This window comes from Pelodiscus sinensis, chromosome 12, assembly GCF_049634645.1.
Source record: "Pelodiscus sinensis isolate JC-2024 chromosome 12, ASM4963464v1, whole genome shotgun sequence".
Taxonomy (NCBI): Eukaryota; Metazoa; Chordata; order Testudines; family Trionychidae; genus Pelodiscus; species Pelodiscus sinensis.
In genome coordinates this window covers 47,559,482-47,587,432 of record NC_134722.1, presented here as the reverse complement: position 1 = coordinate 47,587,432, position 27,951 = coordinate 47,559,482, and the positions used below count along the sequence as shown (strand labels likewise).

Below are 27,951 nucleotides of genomic sequence, written 5' to 3'. Positions count from 1 at the left end.
AGTGTGGAACCCCCTTCCCATCTCTCCTATCCCCCACGCAAGGCAAGTCAGCGTCATACAAAGAAAATAACTTTTATTAGGCCCTGCAATCAGACCCTGAAAAGAACAGGTGTCAGCTGAAGAAGCCTAAAGATTCTTCCAGCAACGCAGAAAACTCTTGAACAGGAATTTCAGAAGTTGGTCACAAAGGTCCTTCCCACATCCCCCTTGTTTTGCTGGTAAAGTCCCTCGTTAGTGGCGTTAACGATCGGTGTGGTGCTGAAGCACGATGCTTAGAATTAGCAAGAGAGTTTTTTGCACAATCAGCTTTAACGTCTTCCTTGGCCAATTGTTTGCCACGCGGCGACGTACAAAAACGTCAGGCGGTTTCTAGTTGACGTCAAAAAAGGAATAAGACTGAAAAAGCTTATTAAAAGAACAGCAAAGAAATGGCATGTGTACAGGCAGGAATGGCCCAGCAGAAAGGACCATGGGTAATATGCCACGGCTAACGGATGCACCTGGGGCTGGTAGCATTTCTGAGAGAGGAGGGCCGGGAACGGGGCGGGGCCAGACCCAGCAAATGTGGCGAAACTAGTGACAAGTTGCAGCTGCCTCCTCTTATTAAGGCTGAGGGTGATGTGGGCCCGTGTGGCAAAAGCCGGGAGCTCAGGATTTGCAGCAAACAAACAAAGAGGCTGTCGGCCAATGGGGCTCTCGCTCGAAGCTGTCGGCCAATGGGGCTCTCGCTCGAAGCTGTCGGCCAATGGGGCTCTCGCTCGAAGCTGTCGGCCAATGGGGCTCTCGCTCAGCCCCACTGCCTGTGAAATCCAAGTTTTGGAAGCGGAATTTGCTTTCCTGGCGGTGCTGACTGGCATACAGGCCTCTGCTGGAATGACACTCAGTTGAAGCTGGGCCCAGCCATTGGACAGCTGCTGTTCTGACAGGGCGCCTGGCCAGCGCTGCTCCGAGTAGCCCCCGCCTGCTGGGACGGTGGCGCTGAATGGGACGAGCACACACCTGCTAAGCTAAAGGCCGTCACGCCTCCTGGCCCCTTTCCTGCTGTCACAGCCTCTCCGCACGGCCGCCTTTGCTGCTTGCGCCTCCTGCTGGCAGGCGCGGGTGGATTCAGCAGCAGGCCCAGCCCGCCTGCGGTGCGAGGGCTGCTGCCAAGACAGCAAGGAAGCTGGGGCCGGCCAGCACAAACGTTTCCCTAAAAGCAGACGTGCTGGAGAGCCCGGGGAGCACAGGCAGGGTGGCCTGGGGGAACCGCTGGATTCCACGGGGCTGACAGCTTCTGGGACCTGCTCCGGCCTCTGCTGGGCCTGGCTGCTCTCCTGCTGACGGGCTAGCTCCAGTTGGGGCGGCTCTGCTGCTGGGATCAGGAGCCAGGGCTGCGGGTGGTCTCATACCGGGGGCTGGTGCAGCAAGGAAAGCGCCCGCGGGAACTGGGCCCCGGGTTTCATGACAACACAAGGCTTACGCCGGAGAAATAAATTACCGCTCCACTAGGCAAAGTGAAGCCAAGAGGCAGGCCGCACCCTCGCCCGGCGGCGCAGCACCACTGCTTTGTGAGACCCCCCTGCTGCCTTGAGCCCGGCCAGGCACGTCCCACCCGGCGCAGCAGAATGAACAAGTGGGGAGCCGGTCCGCCAGGACGTGGCTTTCCAGACGCGCTGCGTCGGCAGCAGGCGAGCGCCCGTGTAACCACCGGCCTCGCCGCCCCTCCAAGGCGCTAGTGACGGCGGCCAGCGCGCAGGGCACTCGCGGGGCTCCCCAGCCAACGGCCTGTGCTGCGTCAGCGTCCCGGGACGGCCAGTCGCTTTGTGCTGGGCAGAGACGGGGAGGCTTCCGTGGAGCAGCCATCAGCCCTGGAACACAGCCCGGCAGCGCTTAGCTTAGCCGCACGGCCCGGCGCAGTGCCGACCTTTGACCCCAGCAGCTCAGACTCAATTGTTTCAATTTGGACGGAGTGAAGGTGTTTGGGCAACTAAAGCGGTGCTGCCTGTAGGTGTGGGCCTGTCTGCACCCCAACCCCCATGCACCCGAGCCCAGAGCCCGTACCCCTCCTGCACCCCAACCCCCATGCACCCGAGCCCATAGCCCGTACCCCTCGTGCACCCCAACCCCCATGCACCCGAGCCCAGAGCCCGTACCCCTCCTGCACCCCAACCCCCATGCACCCGAGCCCAGAGCCCGTACCCCTCGTGCACCCCAACCCCCATGCACCCGAGCCCAGAGCCCGTACCCCTCCTGCACCCCAACCCCCATGCACCCGAGCCCAGAGCCCGTACCCCTCGTGCACCCCAACCCCCATGCACCCGAGCCCATAGCCCGTACCCCTCCTGCACCCCAACCCCCATGCACCCGAGCCCAGAGCCCGTACCCCTCCTGCACCCCAACCACCATGCACCCGAGCCCAGAGCCCGTACCCCTCGTGCACCCCAACCCCCATGCACCCGAGCCCAGAGCCCGTACCCCTCCCGCACCCCAACCCCCATGCACCCGAGCCCAGAGCCCGTACCCCTCCCGCACCCCAACCCCCATGCACCCGAGCCCAGAGCCCGTACCCCTCGTGCACCCCAACCCCCATGCACCCGAGCCCAGAGCCCGTACCCCTCGTGCACCCCAACCCCCATGCACCCGAGCCCATAGCCCGTACCTCTCGTGCACCCCAACCCCCATGCACCCGAGCCCAGAGCCCGTACCCCTCCTGCACCCCAACCCCCATGCACCCGAGCCCAGAGCCCGTACCCCTCGTGCACCCCAACCCCCATGCACCCGAGCCCAGAGCCCGTACCCCTCCTGCACCCCAACCCCCATGCACCCGAGCCCATACCTCTCGTGCACCCCAACCCCCATGCACCCGAGCCCAGAGCCCGTACCCCTCGTGCACCCCAACCCCCATGCACCCGAGCCCAGAGCCCGTACCCCTCCTGCACCCCAACCCCCATGCACCCGAGCCCAGAGCCCGTACCCCTCCTGCACCCCAACCCCCATGCACCCGAGCCCAGAGCCCGTACCCCTCCTGCACCCCAACCCCCATGCACCCGAGCCCAGAGCCCGTACCCCTCCTGCACCCCAACCCCCATGCACCTGAGCCCAGAGCCCGTACCCCTCGTGCACCCCAACCCCCATGCACCCGAGCCCAGAGCCCGTACCCCTCGTGCACCCCAACCCCCATGCACCCCAGCCCAGAGCCCGTACCCCTCCTGCACCCCAACCCCCATGCACCCCAGCCCAGAGCCCGTACCCCTCCCGCACCCCAACCCCCATGCACCCCAGCCCAGAGCCCGTACCCCTTCTGCACCCCAACCCCCATGCACCCCAGCCCAGAGCCCGTACCCCTCCCGCACCCCAACCCCCATGCACCCCAGCCCAGAGCCCATAACCCTCCTGCACCCAATCCAGAGCCCATACCTCTCCCACAACCCAACTCCCATGCACCCTGTCCCCAAACCTGGAACCACCTCTTGCATCCCAAACCCCTCATCTCTGAGTCCTCCCCAGAGCACGCACCCCGACCCACTGCCTGAACCCACAGCCACTTTCTGTATTTCAAATCTCCTGGCCCCAGCCTGGAGGCCCCTCCTGCACCCAGCCCCATCCCAGATCTGCACCCCTAGCCAGAGCCCTGAGCCCTTCCATCCCATCCCAGAGCCTGCACACGCAGCTGGAGCCTACACACTCCTGCACCCCAACACTGTGCCCCAGGGGATCCACCCTTAACACGGAGCTGTGGCCAACGGTCTCCGGCCACGGCTGCCAACCCCGGCTAGCACTAGGGGCCGCTACCAGAGCCTCACTGGTGGCTACTTACAGCTCCGCTTCCTCGGGGGGCCAAGGGGCTCACACGACTGTCGAGGGGGTCACGGGGCCTGGGCCGGCTGCCTGCAGAGGAGAGAAGCCAGCGTCAGGGGCCGCAAGCCAGCTAGGCCAGAGGGATGGCCAAGAGACGGGAACGGAACCTGCGAACTCCAGGGTGCCCTACGCCGGGCCCCTTCCTCCCAGACCCCCCGGCAAGGAGCTGCCCCGTCTCCCCAAGGCGTGACCGAGGACCCGCTGGGAGTGGCACGAGGGCAGCCGGCCCGGTAGCTCCCTCAGGGCGGAGACCAGGCGCTTGGCCAGGATCCCCCTGGGGGGTTCAGCGCTGACTGGAGCCGAGCGTTGCCCCCGCCGGGCGGGAGGTCGCGTTTCCCCAGCTCACAGGCTGGTGCGGGGGGGCCGTGCCCGGGCGGCTTGTATAGGGGGGCCCCGGCTGCTTCAACTCACCGCAGAACCATACTGGGCCTGGGGCAGCGGGGAGGCGAGCGCGGAGCTGTGCTGGGAGCCCAGAGGCGTGTACACCGGCGGGCCCACGTCGTCGCAGAAGCTTTCCGGGGGGACGCTGGAGACGCAGCCGCTGTCGGAGCCGCTGGAGCCGCTGCCCGACAGGCACTGGGAGGACTCGGAGCTCTCCGTCACTGGGAGGAGAAGGCAGGAGTCACGCTCAGGAGAGGTGGCAGGAGCCGACCGCAGCCCCCAGCCCCAGCGCCTAGGCCTGGCTTTCGCTCACACCCGAGGGGGCTGTGCCACAAAAGGGACAGTGGGGGGCTCAGGGCGAGGCGGGCGGGGCCCTTTGGAAGGGCACAAGCGGGCCCCATGGCCCAGGCTGGAGAGGTCCTGCTAGACACAGAGTCCTGGCCCCTCTCCTCCGGGCGGCTCCCTCCGTCTCGCTGCACACTACCGACGGGTTACCGCGGTGCCCAGCGCGGTGCCCAGCGGGCGGGGCTGAAAAGTGCTGGGCGGGGAAGAGTCACGTGGCAGGAACCTGGGTTCCGTCCCTGACCTGGCTGAGCCTGAGCAAGCCCTCGGTCTCTGTGCCTCAGTTTCCCATCTGCCCTGCGGAGGCTGCAGGCTCCCACGTGGACCCCTCTCCACTGGGCTGGGTGCACAAGTCTCAGGGGCCAGGTCTCCCCAGCACCCTCCAGCAGAACAGGGCATGTCCCTGTGCCCCCCAGGGGAGCTCGCGTGGGGCACAGGTGAGTGACGCTCGTCCCACCCATTCCTGCGGGGACAAGGCTACACCCCAAAAGGAGGGCGCGGGGAGTCCAGGCTCCTGCCTCCAGATGGCGGAGCCACACGTGGGGCCTGGGAAGAGAGACACCCTGGAGCACCGCCAGCCTCAGGTCGAAGGCATACCAGGGGAGGGGGGCTGACCCCCACAGCGCCTCCCAAGTGTCCCTGCGGTGCCGGCCAGGAGCTCGGGGCACGGTGCCTGTGTACATGGGCAGAGGGAGACAGGGCATGGGAAGGAACCAGGTGACCGGGGCCCTGGGCTGGCTTGCAGGCCCTGGCGAGGAGCTACGGCTGGCCAGGCGGCCGGGGGACGGGCTCCCTGCGAGCCCAGCGGCTGCCCGCTCCTACGTACTCAGCGAAGGCTGGCTGCTGGTCTCGTGCTCCTGCTCGTCCTCCTCGATGCAGGCGCTGGCGTGGAAGGGGTGGGCGGCGGTCAGCGCGGCGGGCAGCAGGGCCTGCTCCAGGCACATGTGCAGGTTGAGGGGCCCCAGCAGGGAGGAGGAGGATGGGCTGTAGGCGGCGGGGGTGCTGCCCGCGGCCAGCGGCGTCTGGGCCCTCTTGTAGGGGTTGGCGTGGTCGAACAGGGACACCGCGATGGAGGCCCGCGTCCGGGCACCTGCCACAAAACAGGCCGACAAAGCCGTGAGCGCCAGCCCTGCGCCCGGGCTCTGGGCTCGGGGCTCTGGGCGGCGGGGCGGGCACCTACCCCTGCCCTTCATGATGTAATCGATGGCGCGGTCGCTGATCGCCGCCTCGCTGGGCGTGATGTCCAGGAACGGCTTGTTCCCGACCCCCATGGACACCATCTCCTGCCGGCGGAGTTCTGGGGAGACAGCAGCGGCGCATCGAGCGCAGCCCCCCAGCCAGGGGCCTCCAGGCCATGCCAGCCCTGGCCCGCAGCCCTAGAGCCCCTGCACGCATCCCGCCTGCCTGGCCAGGGGAAGGGGCGGGAGGGCAGGGAGGCGGCGTGACGCCGGCGCGGCTGCAGCTGCAGCACCATGTGCTGGGACGATCTGCTGACAGGCTGCCCTCACCAGCAGGTCCCGCCCCACAGATCCCATTGGCCGGGAATTGTGGCCAATGGGAGTTGCAGGGGGTGGTGCCTGCAGGTGAGTGCAGGGCAGTGTGGCCCTGCTTCCCCCCAAAGGGGAGCTGCCCCAGAGCCCATTGCCTGAGCCCCTCCCAGACCCTGCACCCCGACGCTCTGCCCCACCTAGGCCCCCTCCCAGACCCTGCACCGCAACGCTCTGCCCCAGCCCTCACCCACTCCTAGACCCTGCACCCCAACGCTCTGCCCCATCTAGGCCCCCTCCCAGACCCTGCACCGCAACGCTCTGCCCCAGCCCTCACCCCCTCCCAGACCCTGCACCCCAACGCTCTGCCCCAGCCCTCACCCCCTCCCAGACCCTGCACCCCAACGCTCTGCCCCAGCCCTCACCCACTCCTAGACCCTGCACCCCAACGCTCTGCCCCATCTAGGCCCCCTCCCAGACCCTGCACCGCAACGCTCTGCCCCAGCCCTCACCCACTCCTAGACCCCACATCCCCACGCTCTGCCCCATCTAGGCCCCCTCCCAGACCCTGCACCCCAACACTCTGCCCCAGCCCTCACCCCCTCCCAGACCCTGCACCCCAACACTCTGCCCCATTTAGGCCCCCTCCCAGACCCTGCACCGCAACGCTCTGCCCCAGCCCTCACCCACTCCTAGACCCCACATCCCCACGCTCTGCCCCATCTAGGCCCCCTCCCAGACCCTGCACCCCAACGCTCTGCCCCAGCCCTCACCCCCTCCCAGACCCTGCACCCCAACTCTCTACCCCAGCCCTCACCCCCTCCCAGACCCTGCACCCCAACTCTCTGCCCCACCTAGGCCCCCTCCCAGACCCTGCACCCCAACGCTCTGCCCCATCTAGGCCCCCTCCCAGACTCTGCATCCCAATGCTCTGCCCCACCTAAGTCCCCGTCCAGGCCCCACACCCCAACTCTCTGCCCCAGCCCTCACCCACTCCTAGACCCCACATCCTCACGCCAGCATCCTGCTTGGAGCCCCCCTCCTGCACTCCGAACGCCTCATTCCCACCCCACTCCCGAGCTGCTCCCCGAGTCAGAGCCTTCACCCCCTCCTGCACTCCCTCACAGTCCCTCCCGCACACTGAGCCCCCCCCCCCCCAGACCCTAGAGGCCCCACAAAGTCTAAAGCCCCACAGCCCCAGAGGTGCAAAGGACACTACAAAATTAGGTCAGTGCCATGTCCTGAAAAGAGGGGTACGGGGGGGGGAGGCTGGTCCACCCAGAGGCTCCTCCAGGAGCCTGTAGCAAGCGGGGGTGCAGCACAGCTCCTGGGGTGCTGATGCCTGCCCCACCCCACACACGATATGCTGCAAAGCAAAGCCCCAGGCCCGGGCGGGGAGGGGCCGCACCTCTATTGCGGGTGGCCTGCTGCCACAGGAGCTGGGCGATGTCCTTGGTCCACACTTGCTTGGTCTCGGCCGAGCTGGCCTGCAGGACGTAGGTGTCGCTGGGCTTGCGCCGCCGGAACCAGATCTCAAAGCGCAGGCCACTGTCCCCGGAGCTCTCCGTCAGCCCCACGTCCGCTGTCTGGGGAGAGGGACACGCAATGCACGGGGCGCTGGGCACGCCATGCACGGGGACATGGGGCACACTATGCACGGGGGCACGCTATGCACGGGGACACGGGGCACGCTATGCACGGGGACACGGGGCACGCTATGCATGGGGGCACGCTATGCACGGAGACACGGGGCACGCCATGCACGGGGACACGGGGCACGCTATGCACGGGGGCACGCTATGCACGGAGACACGGGGCACGCTATGCACGGAGACACGGGGCACGCCATGCACGGGGACACGGGGCACGCTATGCACGGGGGCACGCTATGCACGGGGACACGGGGCACACTATGCACGGGGGCACGCTATGCACGGGGACACGGGGCACGCTATGCACGGGGGCACGCCATGCACGGGGACACGGGGCACGCCATGCACGGGGGCACGCTATGCACGGGGACACGGGGCACGCCATGCACGGGGACACGGGGCACGCCATGCACGGGGACACGGGGCACGCTATGCACGGGGGCACGCTATGCACGGAGACACGGGGCACGCTATGCACGGAGACACGGGGCACGCCATGCACGGGGACACGGGGCACGCTATGCACAGGGGCACGCTATGCACGGGGACACGGGGCACACTATGCACGGGGGCACGCTATGCACGGGGACACGGGGCACGCTATGCACGGGGGCACGCCATGCATGGGGACACGGGGCACGCCATGCACGGGGGCACGCTATGCACGGGGACACAGGGCACGCCATGCACGGGGACACGGGGCACTCCATGCACGGGGACACAGGGCACGCCATGCACGGGGACACGGGGCACGCCATGCACGGGTACAGGAGAGAGAGAGAGAGAGACACCGGGGGATGGGAGAGGGGATTAAGGGAGGCACTGGGGGTGGCACTGGGCGATAGGAAGAAGAGGCGGCTTTGGGGAGTCACTGGGGGATAGGAGGGGGAAGAAGGGGGCTAGGAAGGGAACTGGGGGCGTCCTTGGGGGATGAGGAGAGACATTGCTGGATGGGGGGGGATTGGGGAGGCAGTAACTGGGCCCAGCTTTGGAGATGTGCAGTCCAAGCCCAAAGCTCCCTCCCAATCTGTCCTGGCTTGACCCCCCACGCCCACAGCGCCCCGCCCCCCCATGCCACGGAGCACCCCCCGCTGTGACCCGCCGGCTGGCGTCCCTCTGCCCCATGGCAGCCCCCCCCAGCGCTGGGGGCCCTCCAGCAGGAGCGCAGGGCCGTGGACTCCTGTCCGGTGGGAGCGGGCCGGGCCGGGTGGCGCTGACCTTGAAGGAACGCTTGTAGATGTAGGCGTCGAAGCCGCCCTCGATGCGCTTGGGCTTGCTGAAGAGGATCAGGTCCTCGAAGAGGAAGACATGGCGCTGGCACTTCCTGCGCCCCAGCCAGATGGTGAACTCGTCCTGCCGCAGCAGCTGGCCCTGCTCCTTGAGGTTCACCTGGCCCCGGAGAACCCGGCCCCGTCAGGCGGCGCCCGCCAGAGCGAGGGCCCCTCACCAGGCGTGAGCCACCCCCGGGCCTGGAGGGACCGCCCCGGGCCCGGCCTTGGCCTCCGCGAGGGGCAATGCGCGAAGAACTGGGAATATTCTGTAACGTGCACATGACAGCCGCATGCCTCAGTTTCCCTCTGCGTGCGGCACTGCTCCGCAGCTGGTGCGAAAGGGCTAACGCGGCCCCAGGACAGCGAGGGGTCACCGTGCTCTCTGGGGGCAGCGGCTCAAACCAGCCTGAGTCCACACGGGCCAGTGGGGCACAAGGCCCCAGGCGGGGTGGGGCACGGGGGCCAGTAGCAGGGGACGGGACAGAATGTTACTGGGTCACTGGCGAGAGGCAGCCAGCCCCAGTCGTCACACGGCCCCACGAGGAGGGGCTGGCTCTGGGCCCCGCCCCCTTGCCCGTCAGGAGGAGGGGCTGGCTCTCTGGGCCCCGCCCCCTCGCCCACCAGGAGGAGGGGCTGGCTCTCTGGGCTCCGCCCCCTCGCCCACCAGGAGGAGGGGCTGGCTCTCTGGACCCCGCCCCCTCGTCCCCCAGGAGGAGAGGCTGGCTCTCTGGGCCCCGCCCCCTCGCCCACCAGGAGGAGGGGCTGGCTCTCTGGGCCCCGCCCCCTCGCCCACCAGGAGGAGGGGCTGGCTCTCTGGACCCCGCCCCCTCGTCCCCCAGGAGGAGGGGCTGGCTCTCTGGGCCCCGCCCCCTCGCCCACCAGGAGGAGGGGCTGGCTCTCTGGGCCCCGCCCCCTCGCCCACCAGGAGGAGGGGCTGGCTCTCTGGACCCCGCCCCCTCGCCCCCCAGGTCGTTCTGCGGGGGAGTCGGCACTGCTCCCCGCGGAGGGTGCGCGCGGGGGCCGGCCGGGGTGCGGGGCAGGCGCTGCCCCTACGTACGTCGCAGTCCCGGATGGCGTCCATGGCCAGCAGGTCGTTGCCGTGGCGCAGCTGGAACTTGACCATCTCCTCGGCGGCGCGCAGGTGGGCCAGCTCCTGCTCCTGGGCCTCGCCGCACTCCCTGGTGAGGTCCCGCAGCAGCAGCGCGTACTTGCTCATGCGCTGGATGGGCTTCAGCAGGTAGGAGGCCAAGTCCATCTTATCCCCCAGCTGCACCTGCTTGAACTGAGCCCCCCGAGTCGTGAGCCGCGGGGCACCCGGCACCAGACCCAGGGGCGGCGCGGCGAGGCCCCCGGAACAGCCGCTGGGGGAGAGGAATGAACACGGGGGAGCCGTTGCTGCGCAGCCCCTTCGCGAGGCCGAGTTATCCGCAGAGCGGCTCTAATGCCCGTCCCCAGGCGTGCACCCTTCTGCCCAGCCCGGCTCGGACGCGCCCCTCTGCTCAGCCCGCCTCGGACGCGCCCCTCTGCCCAGCCCGCCTCGGACGCGCCCCTCTGCCCAGCCCGCCTCGGACGCGCCCCTCTGCCCAGCCCGGCTCGGACGCGCCCCTCTGCCCAGCCCGGCTCGGACGCGCCCCTCTGCACAGCCCGCCTCGGACGCGCCCCTCTGCCCAGCCCGGCTCGGACGCGCCCCTCTGCCCAGCCCGCCTCGGACGCGCCCCTCTGCCCAGCCCGCCTCGGACGCGCCCCTCTGCCCAGCCCGCCTCGGACGCGCCCCTCTGCCCAGCCCGGCTCGGACGCGGCGCAGGGCCCAGCCCGGCTCGGACGCGCCCCTCTGCCCAGCCCGGCTCGGACGCGCCCCTCTGCCCAGCCCGGCTCGGACGCACCCCTCTGCCCAGCCCGGCTCGGACGCGCCCCTCTGCCCAGCCCGCCTCGGACGCGCCCCTCTGCCCAGCCCGGCTCGGACGCGCCCCTCTGCCCAGCCCGGCTCGGACGCGCCCCTCTGCCCAGCTCGGCTCGGACGCGCCCCTCTGCCCAGCCCGGCTCGGACGCGCCCCTCTGCCCAGCTCGGCTCGGACGCGCCCCTCTGCCCAGCCCGGCTTGGACGCGCCCCTCTGCCCAGCCCGGCTCGGACGTGCCCCTCTGCCCAGCCCGGCTCGGACGCGCCCCTCTGCCCAGCCCGGCTCGGACGCACCCCTCTGCCCAGCCCGGCTCGGACGTGCCCCTCTGCCCAGCCCGCCTCGGACGCGGTGCAGGGCCTGGCTCCGCCCCCGCAGGAAGCCCGGGGCTGGGCACAGCGGAGTTACCTTGAAGAAGGCGTTCCCATGGCTGGCCAGGAGCGCGTCCGACTTGGGCTTGTTCTTGCTATACAGGGCGTACAGCCCGAACTGATCCTTCTGCAAGAGACAAGCAGCCCTGAGGGATGCCTCTTCCGGTTGTCCCTGGCCTGGGGGTCTCCGGGGCCTGCAGCCCCTTCCAGTCATGGCTGGCTCATCCTCACCGCTGCAGCCGGCAGCTGTCAAGTGCCCCTGGGAGCCTGCTCCGCTGGGAACAGCCCGGCTCCAGGGGGAGAAGAGCTGGCAGGGCGGCGGTAGCAGGGAGCACACCCCAGAGCCTAGGAAATCAGCCCAGCGCGGGCACCTCCGAAATGGCAGCTGGAGAGGAGTCAGCGGGCGCCCACGGAGCCAGGCCGGCTAGCGGCGTGTTGGGCGACATTAGGAGGCGCGTGGCCAGCAGACCGAGGGAAGGGATTAGTCCCCTCAGTGCTGCCCTGGGGAGGCTACAGCTGGAGTGTTGTGTCCAGTTCTGGGCCCCGTTACAGAAGGGATGTGGACGCATTGGACAGGGGCCAGCAGAGGCGACCAAAATGATTCGGGGGCTGGAGCACATGACCCATGAGGAGAGGCTGAGGGATTTGGGCTTGTTCAGTCTGCAGAAGAGCAGAGTGAGGGGGGGTTCGAGAGCAGCCTGCACCTCCCTGAAGGGGGTTCCCAAGAGGCTGGCGAGAGACTGTTCTCAGTGGGGGCAGATGGCAGAACAAGGGGCAATGGGCTCAAGTTGCAGTAGGGGCAGGTCTAGGTTGGACGTTAGGAAAAACTATTTCCCTAGGCGGGGGCGAAGCGCTGGGCTGGGTTCCCTGGGGAGGGGTGGAAGCTCCCTCCCTAGAGGTGTTACAGTCCCGGCTGGACTGTGACATCATGGGGGGGGGTCTGGCTCTGTAACCCAGGGTCCCCTGCGCTGGGCTGTGTGATCCCCACTGACTCCCCCACACATGGATTGGCCCAGACACCCAGGCCCAGCCTGAGCAGGTAACAAGGCTCTTCCCAGGGGGAGAGACACAGGGAGGGAGGCGGAGACGCCACCTGGCTGGGGGCAGGCCTGGGAGCTGGGCAGGTTTGGGCTGGGAAAGCAGGAAGGGAGGAGACTAAGCTGAGTGCTGGTGGACCCCCCCACCCCAAGGGGTCTGAGGCTGCCGGGCCCTGACTCCTGTAACCACGTCAGGCCTGTGCTGTGCCCTGGAGAGCAATAACCCCCGTTCCACTGGCTGGCGGAGTCTCCTCTTGCTGCTACGGGGGTGCAGGATCGGGGGTATCCGATGCGCCGCCACATCGACCAAGCCCTGGCTGGGCTGAGTTAGGCGGATCCTGCTTTGGGCCGCTGTGCCGGGCCGGGGCACCCCTCAGACTCCAGCCACTCCCTGCGCCGACAAGTGCCGGCTCCGTGCGGAGCCCGGGCCTGGCCCCGCGAGCGGCCTTACGTGTCTGAGGAAGCAGTGGCTGACGCGCAGCGGGTGGTTGCAGCAGCTCTCCAGCTCCCGCAGGAAGTACTGGCTGTGGAAGTCGTGGAGCTTCTCCAGGTTTCCGAAAATGACGCCGCGCTTCCCGCGCAGGTCCTGGGGCAGGTCCGGCCGCTCCATCTCGGGGGAGTAGCTCTCCAGGGTGTAGCGCAGGGACCTCACGTACTCCCGCTCCGTGGTCACCATCTCAGCCAGGATGTGCCGCAGTTTGCTGCGGAGGAAGAAAAGCTCCGTCGGGCAGGGGGGACCAGGCTCCGCTCCTCGACCCGGCAGCTGAATCTCGGCTTTTGGGTGGAAACCTGTCGTGCTGCTGCCCGAGGACTGGGCGGGCCAGGGAGAAGCGGCTCTCCGAGGCCTGGGTAGGCCAGGAGCTGGTCTCTGTGTTACCTGCACACAAGTCCCTCTTGCTGGCTTCGCCTTCCCCCACCCTTCTCACGCTGCGCCCTGGGACGGAGCAGGAAGCAGCCTCGGCTTCCAGCCAACAACCCCGCAGCCCCCCAGGCCAGTGTCCATCCCGCTCCGGCACCGGGCCAGCCGGGCGATGGGCTGTCTCCGAGCCGCAGTGGCCTATCGGAGGGTAGCGGCAGCTGGCCCAGCCTCGCAGTGTGTGGAGCCTGGAGCCTGGCGCTCCAACCTGCTTCTTCCCACAAGGAGAAGGACCCTACGTATCTCCCGCCCCCTCCCACTGGGAAGGGGACCTCCCAGTTTCCCCTGGCCCGCCTCTGGGCCCCACCCAGCTGGCTGCCCAGGCTCCTCCCGGGGGGCACAGGGTGGAGGCGCAGGGCCCGGAGAGGCGGCGCTTTGGGGCTTTAATTAGACTGTGCCAAGGCCCTGCCCTTGCTCCCACCCCCTCCCCTGCACGGCACACGCAGCCCCCAGAACCCCCCCAGCACCGACACCAAGTCGAGGGGGGAGCCGAGCTCTGTGGGGAGCCTCGGTTCGGCTGAGAGGTGGTTGCTGGCACAGAGACCGGCCCGTCACCAGGCCCTATGGCCTCCAGCCCCAGCACTCTTTGTCACCGTCCCTCCAGCCCAGGGTCCTGGCTGCCCCCAGCAACCAACGCCAGGTGCCCCAGAGGGAGGGAACACAACAGGGAATCACAAGCGAGTCTCCCGTCTCCCCGTAGGGGAGGGCTGGACTGGAGATGCACTGTCCAGGACAGGGTGGGCCGCGCCGGACACACCTCTCTGGGAGCTGCTGGGTCCTTGAGCAGAAAAGGCTCCACCTGGTTCAAGGCCAAGCTTCCCTTCCCTTCCCTTCTGGGCATCCCTCGGGGGGCGCTGCAAGATGGGTCAGCCTGGAGCCCAGGGCTTATGGGGAAGGTTCCGGGTTTTCTGTAGCCCCAGGAAATGGCTGCCCCACGCCCCCGTCTTTTCTGTACCAGTTGCGCTTCCCCAGAACACAGTCAGCAGCCACCTCACTGCAGGGGGCCGGACCCTTTCCTGCCCTACCACAGACCTTGCCCCGTTAGAGACACCCCCCATCCCCTGCCCCAAGTCACCCACCTGCCCCGGCTCTTGGCCTCTGGCGTGGCGCCGCGGCGGTGCTGCTCTTCGGGCAGGCCGTGCGCAGCCCAGCCGGGAGCCGCCCGCGGGCGTGCTCGGTCCCGGAGCTCCGTGCTGCTCACTTCCAGCCCCTTGATGAAGACGCCCGTGTTGCCGCAGCGGGCCGGCTCGCTCAGAGTCCGCTGGCAGCTGGCGCGCTGGCCCTGGCCGCAGGGGAGGTCGAAGCTCTGGGCCTTTCTCAGCGGCCTCTTGGAGGCCACTGTGGAGGAGCAGGCGGCGTTGGCCTCGAGGAGCTCGACGATACTCTCCAGGTGGGGCTTGTCCTCGGGCCCAGCGCCCGGCGCTGCGCAGGCCCTGCCCAGGGCGGGACTCGTGCTGGGAGCCGCTTCCCCGGCGCTGCCCTCCCCGCGGCTGCTGGGGGTGGGGGAGGGAGCCTTTGCCCCGGGCCACGCAGGAGCACGGCTTGGCCGGCTGTGGGGATGGGGCCCCCGGTGAGGCCTGTCGGGGAACAGCCCAGGGAGGGCTCCCTCCGAATGTCTCCGGTGGGCCAGCCTGCCGCCCTCCCCGGCCCCCCGGGCCTGCTCCCCCTCAGAGAGCAGAGCCCGGCGCGCCCTCAGGGCAGCCTCCAGCTTCTTCTCGAAGACCAGCCTGGTCTCCTGGCACTTGGACCAGGCGAATTTCCACTGCTTCAGCCCTCGGTCGCTCCTCAGCTCGCAGGCCAGCGCCTTCATCTCCTGGAAGGTGGCCTCGCCGAGGGCCGGGTGCCGGGCCTTGTAGCTCTCCAGGGACCGCAGGGCCGCGGCGCAGAGCTCGGGCGAGCTGCAGTCCTCCATGCTGATGCAGGCTAGGTGGCGGAGCCCCTCCAGCGCCCACTCGTACGCCTGCAAGGCCAAGGGACACAGCCTGTCAGTCTCCGAGGTGCGGGGAAGCCCCCCCGCCCTGCGGGGCCCAGGTGCAGTGCCAGAGAAAAGGGTCAGTGTGCTGGCCCAGGGCCGCTCCTGGGGCTCAGCCACTCACAAAACAAAAGGCTCTTTCTCCTCGGGGTGCCAGCTGGGCCGGACGCCCTGTCGCAGCCTGGGCCATAGCACCCAGCCCCCTGGAGCGGTCACAATGGGGGCCTGCCATGCGCCCAGCCCTGCGGCCCCCAGGCACCGCGGGGAGGTAGCAGTGGGCTGTGTGGGGGGAGGCGCTGCATACACGAGCCATTCCCACTCTGGAGGGGGCAGGTGGCGAACAGCCGGAGCCGAGGCTGCACCGCACGGGGGGGCAGGGCCCCCCCCAGCCTGGAAGGAGGCTCCTGCAGGGTTGGGGCTGCTCTGCATGGCAGGGGGCTGGCAGAGCCTCTAACCCGGCCAACCCTGCCCCACCCCACCCTCCATTTCCCCAGCCAGCCCCGCTCCCCTCCACCCCACACTTCCCTGAGCCCTCCCCCGGCCAGCCCCACCCATCTCCACCCCCAACTTCCCGGGGCTCTCCCCTGGCCAGCCCCCCTCCCATTTCCCTGGGCCCCCCTCCATCTCCCATTCTGCCAGGCCCTCCCCTGGCCAGTGCTGCCCCGCCCCCTTCCATCCCCCATTCCGCCAGGCCCTCCCCCGACCAGCCCCCATTCCCCCAGTAGGGTTGCCAGATGGTTTCTACAAAAATACCAGACACGCTTGCCATGACATCACAATCGACATCACATCGTATTTGGAACATACCGGACAGTTCTATTCTCTCCATTTGTTTCCCCAACAGAAAGCTCAAATACTGGGCTGTCTGGTTCAAAACCGGACCCCTGGCAACCTTATTCCCCCGGCCAGCCCTGCCCCGTCCCCCAAAGGCACACAGCAGGGCCCAAAGGCCTTCAGGACCCTTTCCCTCCGCGGCAGCTCTTCCCTCGCCCTGACAGCCTAGTAACTCGTCCAGTCACCCTCGACAGGAGCACTTGAGTCCCTCTGTCTGTCTCCAGGGCCCGCTGGGCGCTAGCTCTCCCACGCACCTTCCTGGGCCGTGCCCCTGAGCTGCCCGAGCAGCTGTAGCAATCTGGCTTTTCTGTAGCCACGTCGGAAGGCCTGTGCTAGGCTGCCTTCTGCAACCAGACTGAAGAGCAGCAGCCATTTCTGTAAGGCCTGGAGTCACGTCCTCACATTCCATCTACATTGTACTACGAAGTGTCACCCCAGGCTGTGAGGAGGGGACTTTGCCCTGAGAGCCCCCCACTGTCACCAGGTAAAAAGACAGATCTCAGATGGGTAAAGAAAACCGAAGTAAAACTGTCTGGCAAGAAACTGCTTCTCCACAGAGAATGTCGTGGAATCCTCACGCTATGAGCATTGTCACTGCACTTTCCTATTGTTGTCTGAGATCTCGGTCTGGTTTGTAACTGTTCCTGTCTGCTGGATAATTAATGTTGCTGGGTGTAAATCGATTAAGGTGGTGGGGTGTGATTGGTTAGGTCATTCTGTTAGGATTGGTTAGTAAAATGATACTAAAATACTTGGGGAAGGTCTAGCTAAGCAAGACTCAGGTTTCATTCTATAAACTGGGGTTCAAGACGGAGGAGAAGATCAGAAGTAACAGAAGGAAGAAAAGGCTGGAAGAGGACCAGGAGGAGGGGGAAGACTTGGAAAGAAGAACTCACCTCCGAGACACAGCGTAAGACCAGAGACTGATATTGCCTGGCCAACAGGGGAAGTCTGCCTGCACCCGGACTGGTGAGCATGACCCTGTGTGCTTAGCGTGTGTATTCTGCTTGTTTGGGAATTGTCAATAAATAGAGGATCAGGATATTACTGGGTGAGGCTCTTTCAGTGGCTAAAGATCCTGCCAGCCCGCGGGAAGATGCGCCCTGAGCCCTAGGAATTGGGGGAGGATGGGTGTGTAATTGACAGGGTTGCACTGAGCCCTAGGAACGGGGTAAAGGTGAGTACAGAGATATTTGTGCGGGTAACAGAGCGGGGGAGCCAGCTGGGGGTCAGGAGCCCCTGACGTCCAGGCACAAGCGCTTAGGAAATAATACATGGGGACCGGGGTGCAGAGGCCTTGGTCTGTCTGAGTGCTGGCCCGGTGTTCGTCGTCATGGTAGCGGAGCTCTTTACCCGGCCACATGGGTCCCTCAGCATTCCCCATGTGACCCCTTCGCTTCTTGTGCCGGGGGGAGCTGGGCAAGGCGTGTCCCTGCCATTGGGCTGGCCTCACCGGGGAACGGGGACTCACATGTTGTCCCCAGGGGGCCAGAGAGGTGGGTATGTGGTTCCTCACATAAGGTGGGAAGAGAACACGTTGCCCTCCCCCAGGGCTGGATCCAGGAAAGAGCAGCCCGACGAGGCAGACAGAGAGCGCGCCAGAGAGGGCGAGAGCGCGCCAGAGAGGGCGAGAGCGAGAGAGGGCGAGAGCGCGCCAGAGAGGGCGAGAGCGCGCCAGAGAGGGAGAGAGCGCGCCAGAGAGGGCGAGAGCGAGAGAGGGCGAGAGCGCGCCAGAGAGGGCGAGAGCGCGCCAGAGAGGGCGAGAGCGCGCCAGAGAGGGCGAGAGCGCGCCAGAGAGGGCGAGAGCGCGCCAGAGAGGGCGAGAGCACGCCAGAGAGGGCGAGAGCACGCCAGAGAGGGCGAGAGCGAGAGAGGGCGAGAGCGCGCCAGAGAGGGCGAGAGCACGCCAGAGAGGGCGAGAGCGCGCCAGAGAGGGCGAGAGCGCGCCAGAGAGGGCGAGAGCGCGCCAGAGAGGGCGAGAGCGAGAGAGGGCGAGAGCGCGCCAGAGAGGGCGAGAGCGCGCCAGAGAGGGCGAGAGCACGCCAGAGAGGGCGAGAGCGAGAGAGGGCGAGAGCGCACCAGAGAGGGCGAGAGCGCGCCAGAGAGGGCGAGAGCACGCCAGAGAGGGCGAGAGCGAGAGAGGGCGAGAGCGCGCCAGAGAGGGCGAGAGCGAGAGAGGGCGAGAGCGCGCCAGAGAGGGCGAGAGCACGCCAGAGAGGGTGAGAGCAAGAGAGGGCGAGAGCGCGCGAGAGCCTCTCCTGGCCCAGTTCGCGCTCCTGCTGAGAACTGAGGCACACAGGGGCGGCTGCAGCAAACCTCCTGGCGCCAGCAGCCAAAGAGGAACTGAGAAGGGACTGTCAGTCCCCGGTGCCTGTCGCTGGCTCGTTAAGAATCCCGCTTTGTGCTCCGCACAATGGGCTCTGCCTTCCAGCGAGCCGCTCACCGGCCGCGCAGGCGTTTCCAGGTCACAGCGTCTTCCCAGCAGCACTTCAGCCCGCAGAACGGCCGCAGGGAGGGCGCTGCCCAGCACCCAGTGAGCAGCGTGTGCCCCGTCCCCTCCTGGGCTTTGCCGGCTCCGGCTGTTGCTCCCAGTCGCGGTGTATGTACACCCCATCCCAAGAGGGGAGATCTGGGGAGGGAGGGTGCCATTGCTTTTACCACTGCTGGTCTGTTGGGGATCGGAGTCGGGCTGTCACCGTAAGACAGTGCGGCCTAATGGCCAGAGTCTGTGGGGTTGGGGCAGCAGCCCTGGTAGGGGGGCCCAGTGGAATAGTGCGGCCCTACTCCACTGGGCCCCAAGGCAGGGCCCTGGCAGTGGCGGAGTGGCCCACCACTCGCTCTGCAAGGCATCCGGCTGCAACTCGCTGAGCTCCCTCGGGCAGGAGACACCACTCGCGCCCCTGGGTCACTTCCTATCATCCCTGGCAGCCGGGCAATCAGGCCTCAGGGTGCTCTGCTTTCACGGCACCAGTCGCTCCCTGAGGCTCCTCCAGCTCGATCCAGTCTCCTGGGCCTCCAGCTCCTGCTGGCAGGGTCTCTGGCTGGTTCCCCTCTGGTCCTTCCTTTCCAGTGTCCAGCCCGGACTGAGCCGAGCTGCTCCCTTTTATACTAACCCAGCTCTTGGAGCATGCCCAGTGTAGCTGAGGGGTGGGGCTTCCTCTGCCCACCGGGTATTAACCCCTTCCAGCCCAGTGCGGGTGCACACGCCCTGTCACACTCACCTTTCAGGCAGCGCATGCAGACCTGTACTGGGAAAAGGTGCGGGGTGCGGGACAGGGAAGGCCCCAGCAGAGCTCCCTCATCAGGGTGCTGGGAGGTCTAGTGCCGAAGCATGCTTTCCTCCACAGCTTGCCCTGCACAAAGTGCTGGGTGGTGCCAGCTCCCTGTAAGCTGAATACTTGTCCAGCCACTGCCCAGCGCCGCCCAGCTGATTAGCAGAGCGCCCTCAGCTAGGTTTGTGTTTCTACTGGTGGTGCACATTCCCACAGGCCTCGATGCACACAGAAACATTTATTCTGCCCGTGGATGGAAAAGGTTAGAGGAACGCTGACCCGCTCAAATTACGCCCAATGTCTGGGCCCTGCCAGGAAAATGGCAGCCAACTTTTGTGATCCAATCAGTGGTCAGCCACAGAGGGGCCTTTCCTGAACCTCATTATCAAAAGGATTATACCCGTCCTCCCCCCACAGGGCCCAGCCACCCCCAAGAGTATGTAGGTCTCGCTGCTGGACCTGTCCTACAGCCAGGGGCCGGGGCGAAGCAGAGAGTGCCGGGACCCCCCTGCCATTAGGGGAGCCGGAGAATGAGCCTCAGAAAGATGCAGCGCAGAGCGAAGGCAGGTTTCCTGCTCCCTAATCAGCGCACTCCCAGGGTATTTGTCACTGCCTCTTCTTCCAATGACACTGAGTTCCTTGAAGATGGGCTCGCTTCTGCAGTTTTCTGCCATTCCTTTGCCAGCACCGCCGGCATCTTCAGACCCGTTCTCTCTGCAGGTCCCAACGACATCAACTTCTCGTCGACGTCGGCGTGGTGGGGTGCCCAGCGCTCGAGTTTGTAAAAGCCTCCCCAGCACCACTTGCTTGGAACAGGCTCGCGTCACAAACCACGGCTGACGCTAGACGTGTGGAGCGAGGGAGCTGGTTTGCCAGCCTTCGTGCTTCCTGTGAGATTCCAGCCGGGGCTTCATGCGACTGCTCCAGGTCCCGCAGGGCATTGTAAGTCTCAGCCCCTTGGTACCTCGCTGGCCTGCTGTGTCAGTGCAGTGCTCTCCAAGAAGGGCACCGAGCCAGACTTGTAACACGGCCCGTGAGGATCTTCCATCTGAGAGCGGATACTGGGAACAGGCCGGGTACCCTTTGCAAAACTCCAGAGACAGGCACCGAATGGCAAGAGGAGGAGGCCGCGTCTGACACAAGCAGGATGAGGGAATGGCAGCCAGAAGGCACAGAGCAAGCTCTTGCTGAAAAGTTATTTTAGGCTCATTCAAAAACTTCGAGAGGGGCTTTTTTTTGGCCTTTTCCAGTAGAGTTGACCACAGAGCAGAAAGAGACCGAAGTGTTTCTTTACTTGGACACGCGGCCTCGACCGATCTTGCTGCACAGCGACATCTTTTGCAGGGTGACTCTGAGAGGGGTCCCATCTGCTTATTTACGGGAAACGTCATAGTCTCAATATTCCTTGGCCCCTTCAAACTGGAATCGACACGTCCCACTTGTCCTTTAGTCACCAACAACAACAGTACCCCAAGCCTGGCGGCTCCCCACGCCCGGCCCGCCAGCCACTTTCCTGCCCTAAATCTGACCCTGGTGCAAACCTTGGCTATGACTAAGGAGTGGGAGACCCCAGAACCTCCACCGCTCAGGTTTGGTTTTATTTTGCTGAGCAACGTACTTTGATCTGTCTGTTATCACTCGCAGCTGCTTCAATCCTACTTGTTACACTTAATAACATCACGTTTGTTTATTATCAAACCCCGTGTCAATAATTTGTTCCTGGGGAAGAGGGGAACAGCAGTGCCTCTCTCTCGGCGGTACAGGGAGCAAACACCGAACAAGCTTGCGCTGCGTAATGCTTGTGTGCAGAGTACGCTGGATTTGCCTGGGGTTCTGGTCCCACTGGGGCTGTGACCCCAACTCGGTGCCAACGCTGGGGGAGACCAGAGCTTTGGGGGGGGCAGAAGGCTGGCTGGTGGGCTCAGGGGTGTGATCAGCCCATCAGGTGACAGTCTCCCGGGGATAACTGTGACCCAAACTGCCACACAGTCTGGTGTCTATGCACCTGACCCCTGGTGATCAGCGTCACAGGATTTGGCAACCACAACTGCCTGTCAGTCCCCGGCCCCTGGGGCTCCGACACTGCACCACACTGACTCTCCTGGCCCCGACGGTGCTTCCGCGCCGGTGGTGGGAGGAATGGGCGGGCAGGGGGGAGCCTGGGCCAGGACACAGCGCAGCTAAGTGCAGTGCTGTGTGTAGTGTACGAGGGGCTTCCCCAGGCTCTCTGCCGCTGCACCGCCCGGATGGACCCAGCCTCCTCGGCAGCAGAGATTCGAGGAGAGGCCTCCCGAACGTGCCGCAGGGACCGTGCCCAGCCCTTGCCCTCGGCTCCGGAGCCGTGGGGTCCAGCGGGGCATTTGTTTACAGCAGGCAGCTGCCAAGGCACAGCCCTCAGCCGCGCTGGGGCCCCACAGATTGTCATTCTCCACCAGGACAATACTCACAGTGCAAGCTTTCACGGCCCTGGAGCACACAATAGCGCACAAGCCAAAGAAAAGGTCTCCCTCCCCCCGTCCCCCGCGCACAATCTGCCAGAGAAAGCACGCTGCCCTTCCTCCGAGAATGAGTCTTTGTATTAGCACGCCCCCTTCCCTCGGAAATCCCCCCTGGACAGCCACACACATCTGCCTGGCTCACAGCAGCCCTGGGGTCCTTTGTCACCTTTTGCAATGTCGGGAGGCTACCCCTCACTTTCACAGTTCTCCATGATGCCGGGTAAGCCCAAGATTAGACTGCGAACAGGGAGCGCGATGTCATCCCGGCTCGCCTGTTACCGTCACAGCAAAGCAACCCAGAAAACCCTCCCTCTCTGGGACCGCGGAGCCGGTCGTTACACCGGGAATTGTTTCTGTACAGCACCCAGCTTCTCAACTGCATTGGGTCTGCTCGGAAACTTCTTCTGGCAATAGCAGGGAGGCTCCCAGGCAGCCAATGCCCCACGGAGAAGCTAACTTTTCGGTCCTGGAGGCAGCGCGTCATTCAGCGATAAGCAGCCTGAAAAATAACCCGAATCCTACCTGCGTATTTCTACAGCGGGGTCCATCCGGCGGGAGAGCGCACATCCGTGTGCACAGGGCTAGGATCGCTGCAGTCCCCCTGGCGCAACGGCGCCCAATTAGGGCACCCGACCAGCTCTGCTATTCACAAGCACATGCTGCTTGCTTACACACCAGATGGACAAGCCCGGGGAACTAGAGAAAACAGGGCGGGGGAAGGGGCTGAACTTCAGACTACTGCTGCTGAAGCGGGTGGAGGACTCTCAGCACAGGACACGCCACCTGTTTGGTAGACAGCAACAACAGCAGGAAAAAAACACCACCGCTGAAACCTGACGGGCCTGGCACAGCAGGAGAGGAACCAACTGCCCCCAAGCACCCCCGTAGTGCTTTGGAGAAAGATGGTTCCACTACGTCCTGGGGCAATGGACACAAATTCCCTCAGCCACGTCCTAAAGCACAAAACGCCCCATTCCGTCAAACACACGCTGCAATTCAGAGAGCAAGCAGGCGTCAGAGACCAGGCATTCCACAGCACAGTATCCCCAGCAGACTCCTCATAATCCGTCATGAGTAGCTTCCTGTGGGCACAGTGGAGTCGTGCGTCTCTCACTCCGCTCCCCGCAAAGGAAGGGTTTTGCATCCCAGAGTTGAATCTGGAGTTCTCGCTGGGTTAAATGGAGTAGTAGAAAATGGAACTAACCCCAACACTCTTACTCCTGATCTATCTGGGAAAAGAACACTGTGGACACATCTACATGATGCTGCCATGGTCAATCTTCGGGGGTTCGATTTAGCGGGTCTAGTGAAGACCCGCTAAATCGAACTCAGAGGGCTCCCCCATCGGCGCCAGTACTCCTGCTCCTCATGAGGAGTAAGGGAAGCCGATGGGAGCGTTTGCTCCTGTCGGCCTCCCGCTGTGTGAACGGAGCAGAAACGCAATTTAAGATACTTTGACTTCAGCTACATAATTAACGTCGCTGGATTTGTGTATCTTAATTCGACCTTCCGCTGCAGCCTAGACCAGGCCTAAGTCGATCAGCAATCCAGGCAATGCTGAAAGAGCGATTGACACTCCTGGAGTTGAGTGACCTGCTGGGTAGGTAACCTGGTCTCTCCACTCCCTCTTAATGGGGGAGGTAGTAAAATCCAGCCACCCTGCTCACCTTCTGAGCTGTTATTAGTACGCTGCATTATTTGCACTGCCTAGGAGGCCTCGGCATGCACCAGCGCCTCCCCTGTGCTAGGAGCTGTACATAGACCAAAAAGCCGCTGATGCAAGTAGAAGGCCAGTGATGGCCGACAGATGCCGACCCCAGCCACACCAGGAGGCAATATTGATCAGCACAACCGGCAGTGGTCTCAGCACAGCCGTGGGCTACAACAATTGTTCTTTGTGGGCATCGTGGCAGAGGAGAGTTAAGGAGGAGCAGGAAGGAGGATAAAGAGAGCCCTGTGAATGTTTACAGGGGGCAGCATGGGAGAAAGCCTCCTGGCGCTTGTTTGGAAATGTAAGACGTGGGTGACGGGGCTAGCGTCACGGGCTGATCAAAGGCAGAAGCTGGTATCTGGATGGCTGTGACTGTGCCAATCCTGCAGCCACAACGGCCACATCCACCCAAAGTCCACATCCCAGGCAACATGCCCGCCCCATAGCAGCAGCTGTGCACTCGTTATGGGCCTGTGATCTGAAAAAGGCATCAACTGGCTGACCCAGGAGCTGGGTGGTTTTATGAGGGCAAGCCAAGGAGCAATGCTCTCCTCCCAATATAGCTGTGTCACTATCTTTGTGCACTTTTGTGATGTGCATACAAGATAAAACCCAGCTCAGTGACGGGTAACACCTGGTGCTTTCAAAGGGACAGTTTCAGAAAGCGGAAATCAGTGATGGGCCAAATCAACTGGCAGGAAGAACTGAATCAGCAAAAACTGTAAATGACCATTGGGAAGCAGAGAACTTGCCTTCAAGAGTTTTCAAAGACCTGGCTGAGGGCACATTGGCCTGCTAAAGTTGCATTTCAGTAAGATTTGAAACATTGGGGAAGTACCAGAAGACTGGAAGAACGCTAACGCTTTCCCAGTATTTTATAGACTCAAGGTGCTCGGTGTACTTAGCTTAACACAGAGACGGGCAAGAGATAGACGGATTACATTTCATAACGATCTACGTGGGCAACAAATACTTCACCCTGGGCTCTCCAGTCTAACCGAGAAAGATCATATGAGATGATCCCAGTGGACCCTTCTGGTCTTGGAAACCAGAGGCTGTCTCTACAAGAGGAACCCAAGTGACTCCCTCTAGATGAAGTCTCAAGGGGGTCGCTGTGTTAGTCTGTAACTTTGAAAACAGCAAACAGGCCTTTGGCATCTTGGACATTAACAGAGGTATAAGGTCATGAGCTTCCGTGGGTAAAACCCACTTCCTCAGATGTGCTGGAGAGGAAATCCAGATCCCTCCAGATGAGTTTCACAGAGTGGCAGTCTAGAGGCGCTGCGCAGACTGCTCATTTGGTGTTAATCTGACCAAATCCCCTTGTTAATCAGATCCCGTTGAGTCTCAAGCTGCCGGCTGGGCCTTTCATGCAGAAGGAACTGGAAAAGAGAGCACCCCGCTGCTAGGCAGAGGCAGAGGGGGAGCCTGCTTCATGTTTATCCCACTGTGGATTCGTGGTGTCCGGGTTGATGCATGGGCAGAGGTGGATTAAGATTTACCCGGAGAACATTTGGGTCCCCAAAACCCATTAAGAACATGAATGCAACAGAGTGCACGAATACAAAGACTCCATTCAGTGTTTACCCGACTTGGATCACTGTGGACGATGGTGATACGGGCGGATCTCCTCTTAAGGTTTTTGACAGCAAAGAGATTTTTCCCCGGGGTCCCATAATCCTGCGCATTCTTCCACTACTGTGCAGGGGGTGGGGAGACACGGGCCCCCCCTTCCCTGCGATTTGCTGCCTGGATTGCACTGAACATGCTCACACGGACAGAGCACAACCAGCTGGCGCTCCCCGTGCCTACCCAGTTCCCACAATTGGCAAGCACGGGGCGTCTCCGCCTGCCTGGTGTCTGCCCAGCCCTGATTCCACCAAGGCTGGGGTGATTCCCCTCTAAAAAGCAGCTGGAAGTTTCCACGTGGGGCGACACCCGGGGAAAGCGGAGCCTGCTTGGAGCAGACTTTGGCGTGCAGTACAAAGGGAGCTGGGCTTTGAGAACTCCGGGCCACGGCCGGCTCCCTTCCAGCCGCCTGTCTGTGGCTCTTCTCCGGCTCCTCTGCTCTTTGTGTCTAGGCTGAACAGGGAGAATCCCCTGCTGCAGATGGAGGCCGGCGAGCGCTCCCCAAGCCGGGGTCCAGGACAGCGCCGTCCCACTTCCCAGCAGCAGAGGGAATGGGGGGGCTCACCGGGAAGATGCCCTTAAGCTTGCTGGGGGGGCCTGCTCCCCATAACTGTCTCTGGTGAGGGGCCCAGATCCCTTCTTGGAGGAATCTGGGTGACTGGGGAGGGATCGCGTGAGGATTCCCTGTTCTGTTCACTCCCTCTGGGGCACCTGGCATTGGCCAGTGGGCTGGCTGGCCCCAGTCTGATGTTCTTCTAAATCTGGTTAATTTCTCAAGCCCTCATTTTCAAGTTCCCAGATTGACACAGCAAGTCCATTTCCTGCACCCCCCGGACAGCCAGCCCGTCCCGATCTGAAGCAGCAGGACCAAGTCCCGGCTTTCTGCAGCCGTACCTTGGCCACGACCAGTCAAACAAAGCCCTGGCCAGGCGCAGGTACCTGGGGGGCAGCCTGCACCTTCCTGCACCTCATGCCCCCGGCACACAGCCGGCACCGCGGCTCTCTTTACGCCAGCGGGCAAAGAGCACAGAGCTAATCTGGGTCATGTCTGGCGTGGGGCTGTCGCCGCGAGGCGGAAAACCAGAGAGCGACGCTCCAGGCCGGCAAACACCCGCAGGCAGAGTCCCTGGGACACTGTCTGAACGCGGCCAGCGCGCCAGATCCAGCCGGAATACAGCCAGGCCGTGCCCCAGCACCGCTGCGTCTCCTCTCCCGCCCTTGTCTGCGAGCCCTCCGCCCAACGGCATGGCCGGACGCTGGGTACTCACAGGAGCATTGTCCCGGCCCGTCTGCCGTGGAAAGCCTGCGCCGCGCTCCACGGGGCAATGCCCGGAGAGCGGCCGAGGGCTGGGGCGGCCTGCACAGCACGAAGGAGTGACATCTGCTGGCAGATGGGACGGACCCATTAGCATTCCTACAGGGACAGCGGGGAGGAGCTGCAGGGACGGCCCCTTCTGCCCTGGCCGGCCCTTTGTTTTCTGAACAGAAGGCGAGTGCTGGCTTGAGTGCCAGACACGGGGGGCGGGTATGTCACAGGGGGCTACTCCCACGCGGGGGGGGGGGGGGAGGCTCCCACACTAGTGGGGGGAGGGGCAGGGAGCACCAGACAGGCTACCAGGAGGGGATGCTCTCCACACAGCAAGGGCCGGCCTTGGAGAAAATGGCACCCTGGGCCAACTTGTGTTTGGGGACCCCTGTGGGCCTAGCATCACCCATTTCCCTTGGCCCCCAGGGGCTCCCCAACCCCCGCACCCCCATGCTGCTCCCCCTTGGCCCCTAGCCCCTGCATGGCACCCAGGGGCGGCAGGTAATGTAGGCGAGGGAAGAGCAGGATTGGGAGGGGCTGCACCCAACGCCCCCACGAGCCGCTGCCCACGACAGAGCCCTCAGCCGGGGCAGCAGCCAGTGGATTTCCTGAGCTGGAGCCATGTCGCAGGGCAGCCAGTTACGTGCCTGGCCTGCTACCCAGCCCCCCGAGCTGCATTCTTCTGGCTCCCGCTCCCCTGTTCCGCGGCACCAAGGAGACTCGAACCCACCAAGCCGAGCAGCCCCACGGCACAGCCCCAGATGCAGCGATCGCAGCCACCCGCCACCGCCTATCCAGACTCAGGCTTCGCAGACGGCCTTTCAGGGAGCAGGCAGCCTCCGCAGCTGGGTGAGACCGGAGAGGCCCCGCCACGGAAGGGAGAACGTTCACTGGACCAAACTTCTGTTCAGCCCTCCTTGCCCCAGATCAGGGCCGCTGCCTTCACCAGGGCCAGGCCGTGGGGGGATGGCGATCGAAGGGAGTCCCCCTCCCCGGTCCAGCGCGGCACTCGCCCAGGCGCCTGCAGAGCTGGGGGGCGGGAGGGCGGTGGAGAGCACGGCCAAGCGCGAGAACGTCCATCGTCTGTTAGGAGCAGCACGCCGTCCCCCTGCTGCGTCACTGCCCCACCGCCACGCCCACGGGTAGAGCAGCCTGCTGGGAGGTAGCCGGGGGGAGTATATGCTGGGACTTACAGACGAGCAAGCGGGGGAAAGCTCTGGGCTCCCGGGAGGGGCGAGGCCGGGGGCAGAACCCCCATCAGCCAGTCCCCTTAAACCGCCTGGCCCTGGGGCAGCTGCCCCTTCTGCTCCCCCGCATCAGTCTGGCAGGGCTTTAGCGTCGGCCACGCCTGGGCTGGCACCGGCAGTCCCCAGGTGAGAGTTACCCAGGGGGATGCAGGGGGGCCTCTATCTCAGCCACTTTGCCTTAGCCCCCGTGGGGCCAGTGGTGGCCTCTGGACACACCTACCAGACGGGGAAGCTAGTAGCTTTGCCCCCCGTCCCGGGCTCTGAGCGGCTGGGAAGGGCGGCCAGACGCC

At 64.7% G+C, this 27,951-nt stretch overlaps 1 protein-coding gene across 3 annotated transcripts in view; it reads right to left on the bottom strand.

The window, feature by feature from the left end:
* Positions 1-56: 56 nt before the first annotated feature.
* PLEKHG4 (pleckstrin homology and RhoGEF domain containing G4) overlaps positions 57-27,951 on the bottom strand; it is a 96,745-nt gene continuing 68,850 nt past the window's right edge. For all 3 annotated transcript variants that reach the window (XM_075940575.1, XM_075940573.1, XM_075940574.1), the window contains exons 15-25: positions 14,272-15,152; positions 12,728-12,977; positions 11,277-11,366; positions 10,031-10,255; positions 8,921-9,091; positions 7,459-7,636; positions 5,744-5,860; positions 5,390-5,653; positions 4,252-4,442; positions 3,800-3,870; positions 57-1,850 (exon numbers count right to left, since the gene is read on the bottom strand). In XM_075940575.1, coding sequence (XP_075796690.1) covers positions 3,829-3,870; positions 4,252-4,442; positions 5,390-5,653; positions 5,744-5,860; positions 7,459-7,636; positions 8,921-9,091; positions 10,031-10,255; positions 11,277-11,366; positions 12,728-12,977; positions 14,272-15,152 — 2,409 coding nt within the window. In that variant the 3' untranslated portion in view covers positions 57-1,850; positions 3,800-3,828. The remainder of the gene's footprint in view (positions 1,851-3,799; positions 3,871-4,251; positions 4,443-5,389; positions 5,654-5,743; positions 5,861-7,458; positions 7,637-8,920; positions 9,092-10,030; positions 10,256-11,276; positions 11,367-12,727; positions 12,978-14,271; positions 15,153-27,951) is intronic.